The sequence below is a fragment of the Elgaria multicarinata genome, chromosome 3 (genome assembly GCF_023053635.1).
Source record: "Elgaria multicarinata webbii isolate HBS135686 ecotype San Diego chromosome 3, rElgMul1.1.pri, whole genome shotgun sequence".
In the NCBI taxonomy this organism is placed as follows: Eukaryota; Metazoa; Chordata; class Lepidosauria; order Squamata; family Anguidae; genus Elgaria; species Elgaria multicarinata.
This window is the reverse complement of record NC_086173.1, coordinates 136,485,095-136,504,808: the sequence shown is the minus strand read 5'-3', so window position 1 is coordinate 136,504,808 and position 19,714 is coordinate 136,485,095. Positions and strand designations below refer to the sequence as shown.

Genomic DNA, 19,714 nt, shown 5'->3' with positions numbered 1-19,714 from the left:
AATTGGGTTTTTCCAGGGTTTTTTTATCCCTGGGAAAACCCCTACCCCCAGGAGTCCCTGTGCATCATTTGGACAACCCCGGGGGAAAAGGCCAGTGTAGAAATGGCCATTTCATTCTCACCCACTCTTGCCTTTGGCCCTACCACTACTGAAATGCAGCTCCCCAGACCTTCTCAGAAATGGAATTTGGCCCTTTGGCTGAAAGAGCTTCATCACCCCTGCTCTAACCAAAGCTAATTGCTTACCACAAATAAACCAGGTTTGCATTTAACAGTAATTGGGGTTAGTTGAAAATGGAAGTGAAAGCTTCCGATCTCACCCTCACAGCCCTGCCAGAGAAGTAGAGGGAACTGGGTGTGATCCTAGTGGCTAAATCATAGTTTTGTTTAGTGTTATGTGCAAACCAGCCCAATGCCTACCTGATCATTTTACAATACATGTCTCATTTTCAAAATGCATTAGCTCTTCAAGGGCCATTTATTATGCATTCCCACTTAAATAGTAATAATTTTCACAATTCTCAGTAAAACAGATGTGCCTGCTCTTAATCACTAATTAAGTGCAGCCTGGGACAGTATAAATGCCTTTTAAAAGGCCATCAGAATGAGAGACCCTCCCGTCCACCCTTAAACAAATCTGCTCTGGCAACTTCCCAGCAATCTTGACTTCATAACTCAAAGCTGTAATTATTCAAGGAGGACAGTCTTTGATTATGGATATATCCAGAGTGCTATGACTTAAGCAGCAAGATTTATTTCCTGCTTTACAGGAGCAGAACTGAAAATTATTTGCTTTATGTGTTAATTGATCTTTAGCAGTTGGGTCTCAGTCGGTCTCTCTCTCTCTCTCTCTCTCTCTCTCTCTCTCTCTCTCACACACACACACACACACACACACACACACACACACACAGAATTTTCTCTTGGACCAAGGCAACCTGGTTCAAATCCCCATTCATCTATGCAGTGTACTGAGTGAAGTACTTTTGGTAATCTGGGACAGCTTATAAATGTCTAGGTCCAATGACCACAGAGGAAGCTGTCATAACAGGATGACCACATTCCTAAACTGACAGAAATGTAGTAGAAAGTATTACAATAAAAAACATTAACATATAACCTACCATACATTTGTTATGCAATGTTAGAAGCTAACATACAGAAACATACCGCATGTTGGATGTGGCTTACAGCACAAGTTCAGCTGTCTACTGCAGTTCTGTTTTCAATACATCAAACAGTTCCTTTCTAAGCACACTGATGTGAAACTGAATCCCAATGAGATCAATGGTACTTACTTGTTAGAAAGTCTGCTTATGACTGCAGCCTACATATGGGACTATGAAAGTGGTTGACAACCAGACAAACTTACATTGAAACCTGTATAAGCCACAGGAGAAGTGAAGCCGGTAGGCAGGAGGTGGAGGGGAGGGAGATTGACTTTGGAGGATTCTGAGTGCATTTAAAAAAAAAAAAAAAAACAATTCCAGAAAGCCAGTCAGATAAATAGAGAGAAGAAAAAGGAGATCAAAGCTAGAGGGTTCATGGAAGAAAAAGAGAGGAGGTAAGCCTACAGAAGGCAACACTGCAAACCAGGCTGAAGAGAAGATACAGTAGTAGTCATCATCAGCTGCTGCTCCCAACTATCCCATCATACTTGCCTGTATGTCTAAATTGCTGCTGACCTCCAGCTCAGAGAAAAAGCTTTGCTTTTTCTCAAGACAGCTACACAGCAGTACTGCAGTGAGTGTCAATCCTCAGCCTTAACCCCTCTCAGTGTTCCCTTGATGGCACTGTATTGTTAAGGGTTTGGAAGAAGGGAGAATGCTCCTACCATCTCCTGCCACTTGGAACTCATTGTTTCTCAAAAGGAGGGGCACCCATTCAACTCCAGAAAATATCCCAGCGGATTCTGCTGATAGAATATTTTTGAGTTACCCATCTTCAATACGTCTCATATTGTAAAGACCACTAACAACGCAGCATTACTCTGCAATTTCTTCACTCTTGCCTGCTGGCTTTCTGCCTTAATACCTTTTAGAACCACTTGAATACCCAACTGCAGATTCCTCGCAATGAGGAGACAAAGCAGCCGCCTGAACCCCTTTGCATCTAGTCATTATGGGAGCAAGCTGAAGAGCAATGGGAATTAATAAAGAAACAAAGACGCCTAAACCATCAACATGCTTCCCACACTAGTTACTGGGAAGCTTCTTGGCAAATGAGATAGAAAAGCCTTCTGAGCTGAACTGCACAGAGGGTTCACTATAACTTTGTTCTATTCTTTTAATCTCTGGCCAGTTTCAAGAAGGAGCAGTTCTTTAATGATGTTGGCAAGCAGACGGAGAGACTCCTCTTTCCCAAAAAGCTGAACAAATAAAACTTTCAATGGTTTGCTAGCCTGAAAAATATATATTGTACATGTTACAAGGGAAAGAGTAAATGGCTGGGTGAAACACCCACAGGATAATGAAACATATAAGGACAGCCCAGAAAGTTGACAACAGTTTCCAAACAATTAGAAATGAGGACTTCTCTAGAACTTCTCTACCTGGTCTAGCTCAGAACTGTAGCATAAACAGAAGTACAGCAAGCACCTTGGGAAAAAGGCTGCTATTGTTTTATTCAAGACATCTTAATGCCAAGGGCAACAAGCTTATGGTGCTGCACAGCCAGCCTCGACCCCTATCAGTAATGTGGACATGCAGGACCAGCGGGAGCTTAAACGCTTCACACGTCTGAACAGCATAGCCTGAAATGTATACAGCTTTTAAAGCTCAGCTAAAAACTTTTCTTTTTCCTAAAGCTTTTAAAACTTGATTTTGTTCTGACTTTATACTGTTAGTTTTACCCTACCCAGTGCCTGTTTACCCTACCCTGTGCCTGTTTGCTTTCTCTTCCCCTCCTTATTGTTTTATTATGGTTTTATTAGAATGTAAGCCTATGCGGCAGGGTCTCGCTATTTACTGTTTTACTCTGTACAGCACCATGTACATTGATGGTGCTATATAAAATAATAATAATAATAATAACAACAACAACAACAACAACAACAACAACAACAACAACAGTGTGTCTACCACATAGTCTTTGTCCTTGTTTTAGTCCTAGGTTATCAAGCTTTATATCAGGCCTAGTTCTTGCTGAGGTAGTCAACCTATATTCTCAGCTGTATCTCTTCAGACTGCAGATGGGAACTACCTTGACTGAATGGTTCTCCAAACAATACCATCCCCATAGAAAACTGGATGTCAGGGAGAAGGGATCTATAGCTTAGCACTCTCTCAAATGTCTAGTTTTCTATGTTCAGGAAGTCTTACTATTGTTACTATAATTATTATTACAATTACTATGGTTGTTGTTGTGGTTGTTGTATGAAGGAGCACTCAATCATATGAGCCCACAACAACAATCTGAGGCTTACTGCCTCACTGAGAATTAGCCCCTAGTTCTCTATAGATTTTTTTAAAAAAAAATGGAGAGAGAGATTAGGCCTTAATTTGGGCATCCTGGAATGCAACCAAGGGCTAAAGACAGAACATTCTTTTGGCTGGTGACTGCAGTTTGAGGGACAAGTAAGGATACTGGCAGTAGCTTAATGAGTCAATGGCATCAGAGAGTTGTATACTAGAACCTTAAGATCTTCTTCAGAGGCTTTGAGCCAAGTGCCTATGCTGAACAAAGTAGAAGTATCCCAGATACAGAACAAATTTCCCAGGGAGGTTCACCTGGTTCTTTTCAGCACCAGGTGAAGACCATATTGTTCACCCAGCCCTTTTAAACCTATGTTTTAACTCTGTAGTTGCTGTGACTTTGGGATTTTGTTGTTGTATTTATAATGTACAGCATCTTTGGGACTAGTGTAAATTATACTGGGCTAGTGTCAGCTACTCCTAGCACAACACCAACAGCGTTTGTTGGCGTGATGGTTTTCCAAATCCCGTTGCACCAGCGAACACTATTGGCACTGTGCTAGAACTAGCTTTATTTCTATCCTCCTTCCAAGATGATTTGGGTAGTGTTCATAGAAAAGCAAAAGGATCCTCCAATGATCCATAACACAAAGAGGCACACAAGGACTAGGGGACAGGGACAAGCAGTTACTTGGCTCTGAACAATTGGAAGAGGGTGACATTTTGTTTCAGTGCTTTCCACCTACCCAGTTCTAGAAGTGTGATAACCTTGGAGTGACTATAAGTGAGAGGGGAGGGATTGTTCTAAGAAGCCTCAACATTAGATCTCTTTAGGCACTAGGAAATACTACTAAATTAAAGTTTCATTTCTATATAATATCTTTCTCACTGACTTACACAGCTTAGCTTGTATAATTACTGCTTACTTACCTTTTATTCATATTTTACTAGGGCCAGATCTACATCAAGCAGAATATAACACTATGAAAGCAGTTTGAAAACGGTACATGGAATATGTCCTGGGCCCCAATAGTAGTCAATATTGTTATAAACCATTATAAAGCAGTAGTGTAGATCCTGCCTAGGCCTCTGAGAAATGCAGATGGAAATGGAAGAATTTTTATTTATTGACTGCTAGGTTTGGTTCTTTGAATCTTGTTGTGTGGTATTTTATTTTTGCTGCTGCTTTTAACTTGTTGTAAATGTATTTTAAGGATTGGTTATTGCTTTTATGCTTTTTAAAATTTGAAAGCTACTTTGAGGGACTCCTTTTTTGGAAGGGAAAAGAGTGATATATCAAATGATATTATATGCTTACCCAGACCAAGGCCAGATCTACACCAAGCAGGATATAACACTATGAAAGCAGTATAAAAGTGGTATGTAACAGGCAGTAGCCATACCAAGCAGGATATAGCACTACGAAAGCAATATGAAAGCAGAATATGGCATGTGTCAATGGGCCCCAACAGCTGTCAGTGCACTTCAATACCGCTATGAAAGCAGTATTGCCTCTTACGTACCGCTTTCATACCACTTTCATAGTGCCATATCCTGTTTGGAGTAGCTCTGGCCCCAAACCCATTTGTCATTATGGAGCTCACACATCCACTAAATTTGCACCACCCGTTTCAACTTTCCCTATTTATTCTTGCAGTTCGGATTTTCCCTGTTAAATCACTGCCCCTATTGTCGGCATTTCAGAATGTCTCGTTTAACCTTTTTAGTGATGAGCTCGTTCCTAGTCTTCTCCTTCTTTTGGATTCAGCTCATTTCCAAAGTTCTCCAGAAGTTAAATGACAGAGTGGGAAATCACCTCTAGGATGCACACAAGTGCTAAGGCACCATGCCGTGCACAGCTTGCCATCTCTGCTATGGTATATTTTGCACTACTGCAAACCAACTGTAGAACAATTAGATTTTCCTAGTATTTCACTAACCAAATGATCAAATTCTCTTCTAGCTTTTAAATCAGTAAATACAGAGTAAATAAATACAGAAGACACAGTAGACCTGGGGAAGGCAACCTGATGCCCAACAGATGTTTTGGAGTACAAATCCCATAATTTCTAACCATTGGCCATGCTTGCTTGGGCTTATGGTAGTTGCAATCCAACTGGGAGGCACCAGGTTGCCAACCCCTGGTGTAGAGCCTTCAGCAATAAGAGGTCAGGGTATCTCCAGCTTATGAGCACAGGCATGTCCTTACATTCATATGTGAAATGCTTTAGGATATCATACAGAGGCATGCAACCAGCCATGCAACAAACTGTCTTCTTATTTTTAAAAAGCCAGAAACAACAACTTTGCAAATCCAAACCACCTTTTGAATGTATCGACTTATAAGAATTAAATTATACTCCTGGCCAAACAAAACTACCATTTCGCTTATTTCTTTCTTTTTGCCTCGTATCCTGTGAAACCAATTCCGATCTCCTTAACAAACAGAACTACTGTTTTGCCTTAAAAACAACAACACTGCAGAGTCATACAAAGAATAGATGCCCCTCCAAATTAAATTAATCGAGCTGCTCAAAATTCTTACATACACACACACACACACTTTTCATGATTCTAGGCAGCAATACTTATGAGCAAAACAGAAATTGCTACTGTCATTTTGTTTGCCCTTAATAAAATGGGTAGCTAAAAATAACAAAGTAGCAATGGAAGAACAATTTAGTTTCTCGTTAAGAGAAAGAGATTTTAATAACTATTAACTACAACTAGTTTATAGCTATTAAAATGTGAATGAGTAAACAGAATGGCGTACACTGTGAATATTTTCAATATTAACTGTATTATATGTTTTGGTTTTACCTATAAAATAGTTTTTATCACTTTTTTATATATTTTGTGAAATTATTTATTTTGTTTCTGGCTTCAGTTTGGTAAGGGGATTTCTCCTCACAAATTATCATTATAGTACGCAACTGCTGTACCTGGACCAAGACATACGGAGAAGGTATTCAAGACATTATGCAACTTTCACTGCAAATACAAGTCTTGGCTTTAATTATACAACTTAATTTTGAAGGTTTAATAAGACAGGGTAGTATCCATTGTGCCTGTGCACTCATGGGAGCAAACACTTGTGTATTGGGGCTTTTAGACTTTTGTTTCCGGAATGTGGCAGGTTAGCAGAGCTAGCAGAACGGAGCTTCACTGACCTGCCCCAATCGAGAAATGGCCGTTTCCAGGAGTATTTTTAGAAGCGCAAAAGCTATCTAGAGTTCAACTGTGCATGAATTGTCCTTTTGTGGAACCATCATGTTGGACTGCACTAACATGAGGCCAGCTCATATGGGTACAACCATGAATCTTCATGGTGATTTGCTCTGAGGGCAGAATCCAATTGTGCCATTCTGTTAGTTCAAATGATGGTGCACTAGTGGAAACTAGGTTCTGAAGTATCTGCAAAGAAAGGATCCAACTAAACTTATATTTGCATAAGGGTGGCTGTGCAAGTGTTTTTGCGTAACTGTTATGCAACACATTGTGCATTCCATTTGTGTAAACGGTTATACAAATGCTTGGACCTGTTGTGCGATGCATTGTCCAACTGGTTGTGGAACTGCTTGCACAACCAGTTGTGCAAAAGTAATGAGCCATGGCTGCCTAATGGAAAGATTCAGCAGAGCTCTGTTAGAGCTATTTGAGCTTGTGGAATTGGATACAGTCCTTAGTACACATGTGTGTGTGTGTTTGGGTGCGTACGCACACAGATACTGGAAATCCGAATCGTCCTGGAATAATAGTAAGTTTATCAGAATGAGATCAGTCTGAATCTACAGGCTCTTTCCTTTTTCTCTTAAAGGCTGTGATTTTTTTTAAAAAAAGAAATCTACACGATCGGAGCAATTTCACTCCCCCACTGTAGTTTTTCTTTCCCCCAATGTTTCCACTTTTAACTTTCCAATGGATTCTCTCTATTTTTACCTTTTTTCTATTCCTCTTACGTTTTGACTACCTAATTCCCTAAGCTGCACTTTTCACCCTTTTCACTCCTTTGAGCAGTCTCTCATCGCTTGCAACTCTCAGCTTTGGAGAGTCCAGACAAAAAATAGGATACAAATCTAATAAAATAAAACATAACGCCTAGGAGCAGATGGATGACATAACGCATAGTAAAATGGCCTTCTGTTTGAGCTTATCATTGCATGTCAAAATGTCAATACATTATGGAGCCATAACTTTCTCTGCAGTGATATATATATATATATATATATATATATATATATATATATCAGTATGGGCTTAACTGTAGCTGGACTTGCACAGTATCATCTTAGTTTATAAACTGCCCATTACCTCTTTCTTTGCAATTTCCACATTCAATCTGAAAATGTAGAGCTGACCCTAATTACATTTATTTTTAAAACAAACAAACAATAATAATAATAATAATAATAATAATAATGAGCTAAGCTGTTAGATTGCCCTCTACAACACATGAAAAAGCCAATTGCTTAACGTAAGAGCTGCAGTGCAGCGCTGTTTGTCTCTGTCCAACTGTGGCTTTAGCTGTTCATTGTGAATACAGCAGTTCCGTCTTATTTCAAAAAGGTCTTGTGGGCTACTTACAGATGCAAGAGTGAGTCGCTATTGTTCCAAAATTAGTTGCATGGTGGTCTTCCAGAAATTCTTCCCTGCTATCCGTGTGTTTTTATTGGTACTTATTTTAGTGTTGCAGCACAATGCACAGTCGCAATAGAGTACAGTTGCATATTAGAAAATTGTAAGGATTTCAAATAAAAAACCCAGGACACAGAGGAAAGAACCTGTTTTACATACCCTGGGCCATTCATCATCAGTTCAGCAAGTCCTTTGGTTACAGCAATAATAATCAGCAGGCAGTCAAGGCATGCTCAGTGTGAGTGACCTTGTGAGCCTTTAACATGTTTACCATATAATCAGCAGAGAATTCCATTTTCAAAATACAAAACTTCATAATCCATTAGCAATAGAGAGATTGGCCCAGAGCACTGGATTTTATGGTCACGTGTATTGAAGAATTAAAAGAAAAAAGAAAAAAGAGTATGCAGCCAGATTAATCTACAGCCCTGGAAAAACTTCCCTCCCTCCCCCACTCTCCCTCTACCCTTCGCCACATCCCAGTAACTTGCAGCCATACATACAGCAGCTTCATTCAGTTTCAAGCTTACGCATTATTTCACATTCTAAACCTGCCTCTTTGCAGAAATACACAGGGCGGGGAGGAAAGAAAGCTATTCACCAGACAGCCCAGTAAAGGTAGCATTGCATAACTTGCTTTTCTAGATTTGTTTGTTGGTTATGTAATTGGGGCATGAATAACACATGTTCATATTAAGGGGAGAACACAAACATTTCTCATTCAGTATCACCACTCCCACACTCCCATATATATATATATATATATATATATATATATATATATATATATATTCCCCCCTCCCCAAAAAAACCAGACCAGCAAATACAATTCTATAATCAAGGCCTTTGGCAAGATTAAAAACCAAGGAGAGTAGTTTAGCTCACATAAATCAGCTCACATAAATTTAGTCCAATAAATCAGAGAAAAGAATCAAGTTGAGATCATTTCAAAATGTAACCTTGGCAACGCAGAAAAATGCTCCAACAGAACTTAGGCTCATTTGCTTTATTCGTTGTTTCTGAAATTGGAACTGCAAAGAAGAGCAAGACGATACAGGCAACGCAGCCAGCAGTAAGAAATGATAGATGCAAAAGGTTCAAGTGACACATGGGTCTCTCCATATACATCTTTATTCTATATACACCAGCCTTCCCCAGCCTAGTACCTTCCAGATGTGTTTGGACTACAAGCCCCACCATCCTAAGTTGCTCACATGACTACAACTTCCATCATCCACATCTATCCATGCTGCTGGAGGGTGCTGGGTTTGGGAAGGCTGATAAAGACCCTCAAAAACTGACACTAAGCCTACACATATAGATACAATGGCAAAATGAAATTAATGCAATATTTTATTATTTAAATGCCTAGACCACATTGTCTTAAACTGTCTCAGGGGAATAGCAAATTTGAAGATAATGGGAAAAATCCATTTAATTTTAAAAATATATGCACATTACTTTTTTTTTTTTTAAGTGTCATCTTGCCAATGACAAGATGACTCCACAAAAGCCTACTTAAAGAGAAAGCTCTTACAAGCCTTCCAAAACACTCAAGCATGGTTCTGGATGAGCTTCAGTTTGAAAGCTCATACCTTCTTCACACCTTCACAATTATACCTTCTTCACACCTTCTCTCTGTCCAAACTTCTCTCTGCTCAGTAGATATCCAAAAAATGCTGTTGGCCACGAAGGAAGAAATATCTTTTCGGTGGGCCAAAGCCAGGTAAAACTTTATAGATGAAAACCAAAATTTTCAAATTGAGCCTGGAAGACTAACAGGAATTTTATACTGTTGCCTTCACCTATTCACAATCACTATGAACATATGAACCTCCTCAAGAACAAACCAGACCTATGTGTCCATCTAGTCCAGTATCACCTGTTTGGACTGCACAGTCTTCCAGGGTCTTTGACAAGACTCTTTCTCATCACTTGCAACTTGATCTTTTATATTATTATTATTATTATTATTATCATCATCATCATCATCATCATCATCATCATCATCATCATCATCACGCCTTCTGCCCAATAATGGACCTCAAGGCGGCCTTACAAAGTTTAAAACACACATTGTAAAACCTAGGAAAAGAAATGTAAAAAAAAAGTTTAAAATACACAACAAAATTATAAGTCATTAACATAGATGGAGGACCAAATTACTCTCCAAAGGCCTGCTGGAACAAACAAGTTTTAGCCTGCCTCCAAAAGCCCATCAAGGAGGGAGCCAGCCTAGCTTCCCCGGGAAGAGAGTTCCCAAGCACTGGAGCAGCCACCGAGAAAGCCCTCTCCCATGTTCCCACCAAGCGCGCCTGTGAAGATGGTGGGACTGAAAGAAGGGCTTCTCCAGAAGATCTCAAAAGCATGGGCAGGCTCATAAGGGAGAATATGGTCTTTCAAATAACCTGGACCCGAGCCATATAGGGCTTTATAGGTCATAACCAGCACTTTGAACTGTGCCCGGAAACAGACTGGAAGCCACTGGAGCTGTTTTAACAGGGGAGTTGTATGCTCCCTGTAACCAGCCCCAGTCAACAATCTGGCTGCAGCTCTTTGAACCAGCTGGAGTTTCCAAACACTCTTTAAAGGCAGCCCCACGTAGAGCGTGTTACAGTAATCCAATCGTGATGTAACTAAGGCATGTGTCACTGTGGCCAGGTCCGACATCTCTAGGAATGGGCACAGCTGGCACACTAGCTTTAACTGTGCAAATGCACTCCTGGCCACTGCCGAAACCTGAGCATCCAGGCTCAGGGATGAATCCAGAAGTACACCCAAGCTGCGGACCTGTGTCTTCAGGAGGAGTGTAACCCCATCCAGTACAAGCTGAATCCCTATTCCCTGATCTGGCTTTCGACTGACCAGGAGCACCTCTGTCTTATCTGGATTAAGCTTCAATTTGTTCGCCCTCATCCAATCCATTACTGCCAACAAACACCACTTTAGCACAGAAACTGCTTCCTTGGAATTGGGTGGAAAGAAATAGTAAAGTTGGGTGTCATCAGCGTACTTTTACAATGGTGATGGCAGGGATTGGACAGGGGAATTTTTGCATGTAAAGCATGAGCATTACCTATTTGCTATGGCCCATAGGTGTCTTGGCCTCTTACATCCAAGCTTTCTATGTGCTAACCACTGAGAAAGCAAATCCAACATTTTCTCAACGGCCACCGGAAGCAATCACCTGTTCACTAAAAAAACAGGTCTCCACACAGCAACCCCCTGGCTAATATTAAAAGGTTGCCACCAAAGGCAAGGTGGAGTTTTATTACACCAAATCCACTAGATGACCTGCTAATTACTTACAAGGCACAGCATGGCGATAAAGGTTATCTCTAATAGTCTGTTGCAGCTCATGATCTGGAGATCCTTTCTGAAACCTCTGGTTGAGATAATGTCTCAGATCTTTGTTCAGACGACTTCCTACAAGAAAAAGGAAAAAAGAGAAAAGAAATCACAGCTGAGCTTAAAAAGGATTAACATTTCCAGCTCTGGCAAATGTTAAGATTTACAATTTGCAGCTCCTCTGAATTATAGTATGCTGCTTTTATGTGTTTCTTCTGTAAATGGCTGATTACCCAAAATAACTTTCTGCAAACATGCAATCTCCCTGGCTTTATAACCCATCTTTGTTCCTGCTGGAGCTAAAGAGTTTATCATCACACACAAACACACACACAACATCACATATATTTTCTAAATATACCAAGAAAGTACACAGATAAAATGTGAAAGAAAAATATTAAAAGGGAGGGTATTTCTTCTTCTGCATATCCTTAGACAACCGGCATGGCAAAAAGCAAGGCTGAGCACCAAACCAAAACGACACAGCAAATCTACCCGTGACAGGTTCCTATGGATGAATATTTTTAAGTAGATAAGGCATGGATGAATATTTATAAGAACATCAGAAGAGCCATGCTGGATCAGACTAAGGGTCCATCTAGACCATCACTCTGTTCACACAGTGGCCAACCAGCTGCCGACCAGGGAACCACAAGCAGTACACGGTGCAACAGCACCCTCCCACCCACATGCCCCAACAACTGGCATACATAGGCTTACTTCCTCTGATACTAGAGATAGCACATAGCCATCAGGACTAGTAGCTATTGATAGCCTTCTCCTCCAGAAGTTTATCCAATCCCCTTGTAAAGCCATCTAAATTGGTGGCCATCACTACATCTTGTGGTAATGAATTCCATACTTTAACTATGCACTGTGTGAAGAATTATATATATATATGTGTGTGTGTGTGTGTGTGTGTGTGTGTGTGTGTGTGTGTGTGTATGGGCATTTTTTCAAATAAAGTAACCATTAACTATCCTCATGACAGCAGGGTCTGGGTAAAGACTAAACACCAACACCCATATCTTAGCCTCAGACTCCTTTTCTATGTATCTAAGGAGATGCATTTGATTCCACATCTCCAGATACTCCCACATCTTATAAAGATTTATTCCCAAGTAGATAACTTCCTCACATACTTACATAACATTATCTGTACACCACGCTGAACATCTAAGGTCCTTCTCCGGGTGCCTCCTCCAAGGGAGGCCTGGAAGATGGCAACAAGGGAGAGGGCCTTCTTTGTGGTGCCCCCCCCACAATTATGGAATGATCTCCCCAATGAACCCTGCCTGGCGCCAACATTGCTATCTTTTTGGCGCCAGGTTAAACCTTTTCTCTTTTCAAAGGCATTTAGCATACGTGATGAGCTTCTTTGATCATGGATCTGTTTTTACAGTTGTTTATAAAGTTGTTTTTAGATGTATGTTTCTGTGTATGTTGCATGTTTTTGTGGTTTTAAATTTTGCACATTGTTTTTAATTTTTTTAATCTTATGTAAACCACCCAGAGAGCTTCAGCTATGGAGCGGTATGGAAATGTAACGTAAAGCTGGCAGCCTGGTTACAATAGGTTATGTAAAGGAGATACACTCTGAGGTATTTAGAAAAACACATGAATTATCTTGATTTATTTGTAAGATTTTTTTTTTAGTGTAATGATCATTCATATAAATATGCTAGCACATCGCAGATTCCATCTCCTGGAATCATTCAGCTGAGCTGTAATCTCATTCTCTGACATATACATGTACTCATATTTACAAGGGAAAAAAGCTATGTCCCAATTAAGGCTACTAGGAGTAGATGAATAGCTATAATATCCTCTTCCTTACCCATCACCCCTAATCCTCCTCTACATTATGCAGCTGCAGGCGTGTGTTCCTCAAATTCTAGGATGCATTCTTAATCAATGAAAGGCAATTGCTGCCTCTACCATCCACAGGAGTGGAGTACCAAATTTTATGCTCCACCACAGGGACTTGTTGATTCAGAGTTTTTCATGATATCGCCGGGGGCTTTATCTAGTGGTCCTGCTGAGGTCCTAGTTGATGCCTATTGATAGGACCAATCCCAAAGTCCTCAACCAGCTCATACAGGCAGTTCAGCTCTCTGGCATTCTAAACAGCCGAGGGTGATTAAACTACAAGGTTGACAACTGAAACACAGATGGCACATTGTGATGAATACTATCCATTTTATTAGAGTCCATCTTAGGGTATATCCTGTGGTGGTGAAGAAAGCTTACTTCTATGCAACCAGAGCTTTTGAATGGTAGGGTCCTGCTTAAACTGGGATCTGTAGACCAGCTTGTAGAACCATCAAAGGCCTGTTGTGATCAGGTAGCTGTACATTTTGCAGATAAATTGCTTATGTCTCTGGATGACTTGGATATCTGATATGGACTTAGCTAGAGCACTGTCTAGTCCCGATTCTTTTCAGCTTGTAAACCCTGGGAATGTTGACAAGCTGCTTGGAAGACTGAGATCAATCTCCTTTCTCCTTGGATTCTTGACCTTCTTGGCTAGTAAAATCTGACAGACCTGAACTATATATTTTCAACTTCAGAGAGGATTAATACTTCATTTAAAAAGTGGAGTTTCAGCCACCCCAAAAGAGCCAATATTGATTTGCTGGCTCTGGAAAATTATTGTCCAGCCTCAAATTTACCATTCTTGAGCAAGGTTCTAGAGCGAGTGGTAGCTTGCCATCTCCAGAAAGCCCTGGAAGACACTGGATGGAAACAGCCTTGGGTCCATGAATTCAGATTCAGTACCATGGAGAGCAATCCTGCAGCCAGGTAAGACAGCACTGGCTTAGAGCAACAGGCAGGGTTTTATAGCCAGGCCAGAGCATCTTTCTGAAAATCCCCCCTCAAGTGTTGCATCTGCAGTCACTGGCTTCTTCGAGGTGGTTAGGATCTGGGGAATGAGGAGCCTCTCTGTTCACTGGAGGAGTTTGAGGTCCACTCTTCAAAGTCAGAGGGCAGCAGTGCCTCACAGGGATTGAGAGAACAGAGTGCAGGATCCAAGGTGGAGGGCCCCACCTGTGAAGGTCTGGGAACTGTTTTTGACTTCTCCTCACAGTTGTTGCCACTAGAAACCTCGATCTCATAAGGCTGTAAGTCCTGGGCCATGACATGCACATTCATCTTCCCCAACCTTCTCCCATACCAGCTTCTAGCTTAATGTTGGTCCACTATCCAGGATCTTAAATATGGATCAAACAGTGGTTCCCAATAAGTAAACTGACATTAAGCCAGAATTCTCTACTTTGGACATAATGGAGAACTGTGGCTTAAACAAACTGGGATTGAAGCACCAAAGCCACTGCACAAGGGAAAGAAGAGGGGGGAGAAGTAGAAGTGAGGCATCCAAGGCCACTCAATCCAACTAGTCCAATAAGTTGAAATACTAACATTTACAGGGAAAGTTTTAAAATTGCAAACCCAAAAATTTGCCATCCATCCTTGTGAATTCTTTCCAACACCACCAGTCAATTAATAGCAAAAAGTCTGTATATATTAATAGCAGCTGAACAAAAGCATGCCTTGTTAGTATTTGTATTGTATGTGTAATTTTACAAAGAATAAATTCACTGAAGAATGAATTAGGCAAAAGATTGAACCAATCTAAAAGCAGGTGTTTAAAATTAAGGCACAAGAAATGCTGAATCATTCAATGTCAGCCTGTTAACCATTTAAATAGGGGAGTGTCTCAAACAGAGTTGTGGGGCGGAAGTGAATAGGAGGTGGAATGTACATGCTGCTGTGGGAGTTTGTTTAGGAAGCTGTTATCTCGTTGTTCGGTGGCTGCAAGAGCGAAGACCTCAAGCAAGTTCAGCCTGAAGGTATTCAAGAAAGACTTTTACAAAGGAAAGAAAGAAAAAGGACTCTTTGCAGAAGAAAAGAATATAACTTAGAACTGTATGTATGAAAGGAATACAAGTTGTTCATATGCTGCTAATATGAAAAGTAAAGCTACTCATCCTTAAACCTAGCGTAAGAAATTTGTTCCAGCTCATAGGTTTAAAAGGTGAATCCACTGTGTCACTCTGTTTCAAAAGAAAAAACCCTAACAAAAGGTTATGGGCCCAGGCATTTACATTGCTGGAGCTATATAAATAAATAAGTCAAGCCCAGGCATGCTAAGGTCAGCAGATAGCAGAAAAGAGCAACTTTAAACTCAGTGTTTTTTGAAAGTAACCCAGAGGTGAATTGGAGCTGTGAATACTGTGTCTGGCTGAGTGGTTTGTGAAAGCAGCAGAAATTTAACAGCAGCAAGGGGGAGTACCAAGTTTTAAAATGGCTATGTCTCTAAGTTCCAGTATGCCACTGGAGAGGCTAACAGAGAAGAATTATGCAAGTTGGTGTGTTAAAATGGAAATGCTACTCCGGAGAGAAGATTTATGGGACCCCATAATAAAAGACCCACCTACCGACCCTCCTTCTCCTGAATGGCTCCGAAGAGAGGAGAAATCAAGAGCTACAATAATCCTAGGCCTGGATGATAGCCAATTACTAACAATTAGAGGGCTAATAACTGCAAAAGAAGTTTGGACTGCTTTAAAGAATTTGCACGTGAAGAAGACAGCAGGCAGTAAAGTGTATTTGGCCAGGAAGCTGTACCAAACAAGGCTCAGCAAAGGAGGCTCAATGTCTGCACATTTACAGACAATGAAGGGACTCTTTGCAGATCTACAGGAGAGAGATATGCCTTATACTCCTTTACATCAAGTCTATATAATTTTATCCTCCCTAGATGAATCATGGGATAGAATAATTTGCGCCATAGAAGCAATGGCAGAAACAGACTTGACACTAGAATTTGTTACAGGAAAGTTGCTTCAAGAATAGGAACGAAGACAGGAGCAAGAGAAAGTGTTAGAAAATTGTTCTAATGCACAAAGACAAAAGGGAGGAATGAATGTAGGAGAAAGAAAGAGTGAAAATATATCAAAAGTTTATAAGATTCGTAGATGTTATAGATGTAGATCAGAAAAACACCTTAAAAGAAATTGCCCCAAGAAACATTGGGATCATGCATCTATAGATAAAGGAAAATATTTCCAAAAGCAAAAGGAGCTTTTCTCTGCCCATATTGCAACGGTAGATTCCAAAAATGCAGATAAGAAAGATAATATAAAATAGGTAGTAGATTCAAGTGCTACGCATTTTTTATCTAATGACAGAAAAATGTTTAATAAAATAATCCCAGCAAAAGAATTTGTAACCCTTGCAGATGGTACTCAAAGAAAAGTGGAAGGGAAAGGAAATGTTTATGTAAAGTGTATAGGAACAATTGTAACTGATGTTCTGTTTGTTCCTCAACTTGAAAATAATTTGATGTCAGTTTCAAAACTTGATACTATGAATTTTGAAGTCAGGTTTCTTAAAAGGAAATGTGAAATACTTCAGAAGGGGAAGGTGTGCATAACAAGAATGTTAGAAAATTCATTATATGTTGTAAGGGAAAATTATTTGAATTCTTACAACAAAGAAATTATGAAAATAGGTATGACAGTGACAAATAAGCCTCCACATAATGATTGCATACATTTATATCATAGGCGTTTAGGACATGCTAATTTTAAAACAATAAGCAAAATGCCAGGATTATGCTTAGATATGAAACTAAAACCATGTAATTCTTTTATGGAGTGTAATGCTTGCAGAGAGTGCAAATCAATAACAGCTCCCATTAATAAGAAATGTGAAAGAAATTCCAAACGAGTGTTAGAATTACTACATATGGATTTGGCAGGTCCGTTCCTGAAAACTCAAGGAAGAGCTAGATATTATCTTGTAATTGTAGATGATTTTTCCCGCTTTGGTTTTATTTATTTGTTAAAGCATAAGGGAGAAGCTGAACAGAAGTTAAAGAATTTTGTAAATTGGGTAGAAGCAAAATATAGTACAAAAATAGCTGGATTGCAATCAGACAGAGGAGGTGAGTTTACCTCTAATTCATTTGAAAAGTTTTTGTCAAATAAGGGGATTAAACACAGATTAACTGCACCATATTCACCACAGCAAAATGGCATTGCTGAAAGGAGAAATCATTATTTACAAGATATGGTCAGAACAATGATAAATGATTCCCCCCTTTCCACAAAATTTTGAGGAGAATGCATAACTTATGCTAATTACATCCAGAATAGAATTTATTCAAATGCAATAGATTCTACACCATTTGAAAAGTTCCATGGAGCTAAACCAAAGATTAGTCATTTGAGGGCATTTGGATCTGACTGTTGGGTGAACGTCCCAAAAGCACAAAAGAAAGGAAAAATGGGTACAAGAGCCAAAAAGAGTATCTTATTAGGATTTGAGAATTCAAGTTATAGAGTATGGCTACCACATGAGAAAAAAATAACAATAAGCAAGAGTATAAAAGCGTTTGAACAGAATTGAGAAACAATAGGAAAATTTACTGAGGTACATTTAGAAATAAGAGCAGAAGGCTCACAGAGAGTGAATGATTCTGAAATAAATAATGAAACTGATTCTCCTGAACCAGTTGTTAGTCAACCATTTGAAATTAAGCAAGAGGAAACGGAAGAGAACTTATCTCAGAGAATGCACGAAGAGGAGGGGGAGGGAATTCAAACGAACTCACAATCAGTTCCATCCCCAGAACCTCTTCGAAGGTCAGAAAGATCTAATTTTGGTAAACCTCCTGAAAGATTTCAAATAAGTGAAGTAAAGGCATTTTGTACAAAAGTAGAACCTGAAACATATACAGACATAGAAAAATTACCTCCTGAAATTGCTAAAGAATGGCAAAGAGCCATGAAAGATGAGATTGATGCCATAGAACAAAATTCCACTTGGACATTAACCACTTTACCCCAAAACAGAAAAGCAATAGGATGCAAATGGATTTATAAAATTAAAAAGAATGCATCAGGTGAGATTGAAAAGTATAGAGCAAGATTAGTAGCCAAAGGTTACAGTCAGAAATTTGGTAAAGATTTTGATGCAGTGTTTGCCCCAATAGTTAGGCATGAAACAATTAGATTGTTGTTAAAGATAGCTACAATGGAAGGATTACAAGTGTTCCATTTTGATGTTAAAACTGCTTTTCTATATGGAGAATTAAAAGAAACATTGTTCATAGAACAACCCCCAGAGTTTATAAAGAATCCCAACCTGGTTTGTAAATTAAACAAATCCATCTATGGTTTGAAACAAAGTGCCAGATGTTAGAATACTAAGATAAACCAAGTATTAAAATCCATAGGATTTAATCAAAGTACTGCAGATCCATGCATCTACATAAAACAAAGTGAACAAAATGTTGTTTATTGTTTACTTTATGTTGATGATATTCTCTTAATATGTGAATCAGACAAACAAAGAGAAGAATTTGAAAAACAATTAACAAATCATTTTGAACTAAAATGTTTAGGACATGTAACCCATTATTTGAGAATAGAAATAGAAAAAGATACTGATGGCGGTCTTCTCCTTCATCAGAAGAACAAAATAGAGAAATTGTTGCAAGAATTTGGAATGCTAGAAAGCAAACCTGTAAAAACTCCAATGACAGTAGATTTTCAGAAGAGTGATGAGAGTCCACCATTTGAACATACTGATTTATATAGGAGTGCTATTGGTAGTTTATTATATATTACGAAATTAACAAGACCTAATATTAACAATGCAGTCAGCGTTTTAAGTAGAAAAGTAGAAAACCCAACCCAAAAAAATTAGAATGGTATTAAAAGAGTATTTAAATACCTTAATGGGTCTCGTGATAAATGTTTGAAATTAACAACTTCAAGAACAAGTGAACTAAAATGTTATGTTGATGCAGACCATGCAGCTGATGTATCATGTAGAAAATCCACCTCAGGAATGATAATAATATATCAAGATTCATTAATCGATTGGCATAGTAGAAAACAAGGAATAGTTGCCATATCCAGTACAGAGGCAGAATATATAAGTTTGTCTATAGCTTGCAATGAAATTATATAGTTTAGACAACTATTATCTGATCTCAATATAGAAATGAAAAAACCTGTTATAGTTTATGAAGATAATCAAGCGTATATCAAACTAGCAACTGCAGACAAATGTGCTAACAGAACAAAACATGTTGACATTAGATACCACCATGTTAAAGATAGTGTAAAGCAAGGTTTAATAGAACTAAGATATTGTGACACAAATATGATAGTTGCAGATATGTTTACAAAACCTCTGAATATTGAAAGACATGAAAGATTTGTAAAGCGTATAGGAATGATTGAAAAAGAAAAAACAAGTTGAAATATAGGCTGAAGATTAAATATATGTTTCCAAGATTTTCAT

At 39.1% G+C, this 19,714-nt stretch overlaps 1 protein-coding gene across 9 annotated transcripts in view; it reads right to left on the bottom strand.

Annotated features, from left to right (window-relative positions):
- The window catches only part of MAGI1 (membrane associated guanylate kinase, WW and PDZ domain containing 1), a 527,537-nt gene that overhangs the window by 249,564 nt on the left and 258,259 nt on the right, over positions 1-19,714 (bottom strand). For all 9 annotated transcript variants that reach the window (XM_063122040.1, XM_063122041.1, XM_063122042.1 and 6 more), the window contains exon 2: positions 11,357-11,473. In XM_063122040.1, coding sequence (XP_062978110.1) covers positions 11,357-11,473 — 117 coding nt within the window. The remainder of the gene's footprint in view (positions 1-11,356; positions 11,474-19,714) is intronic.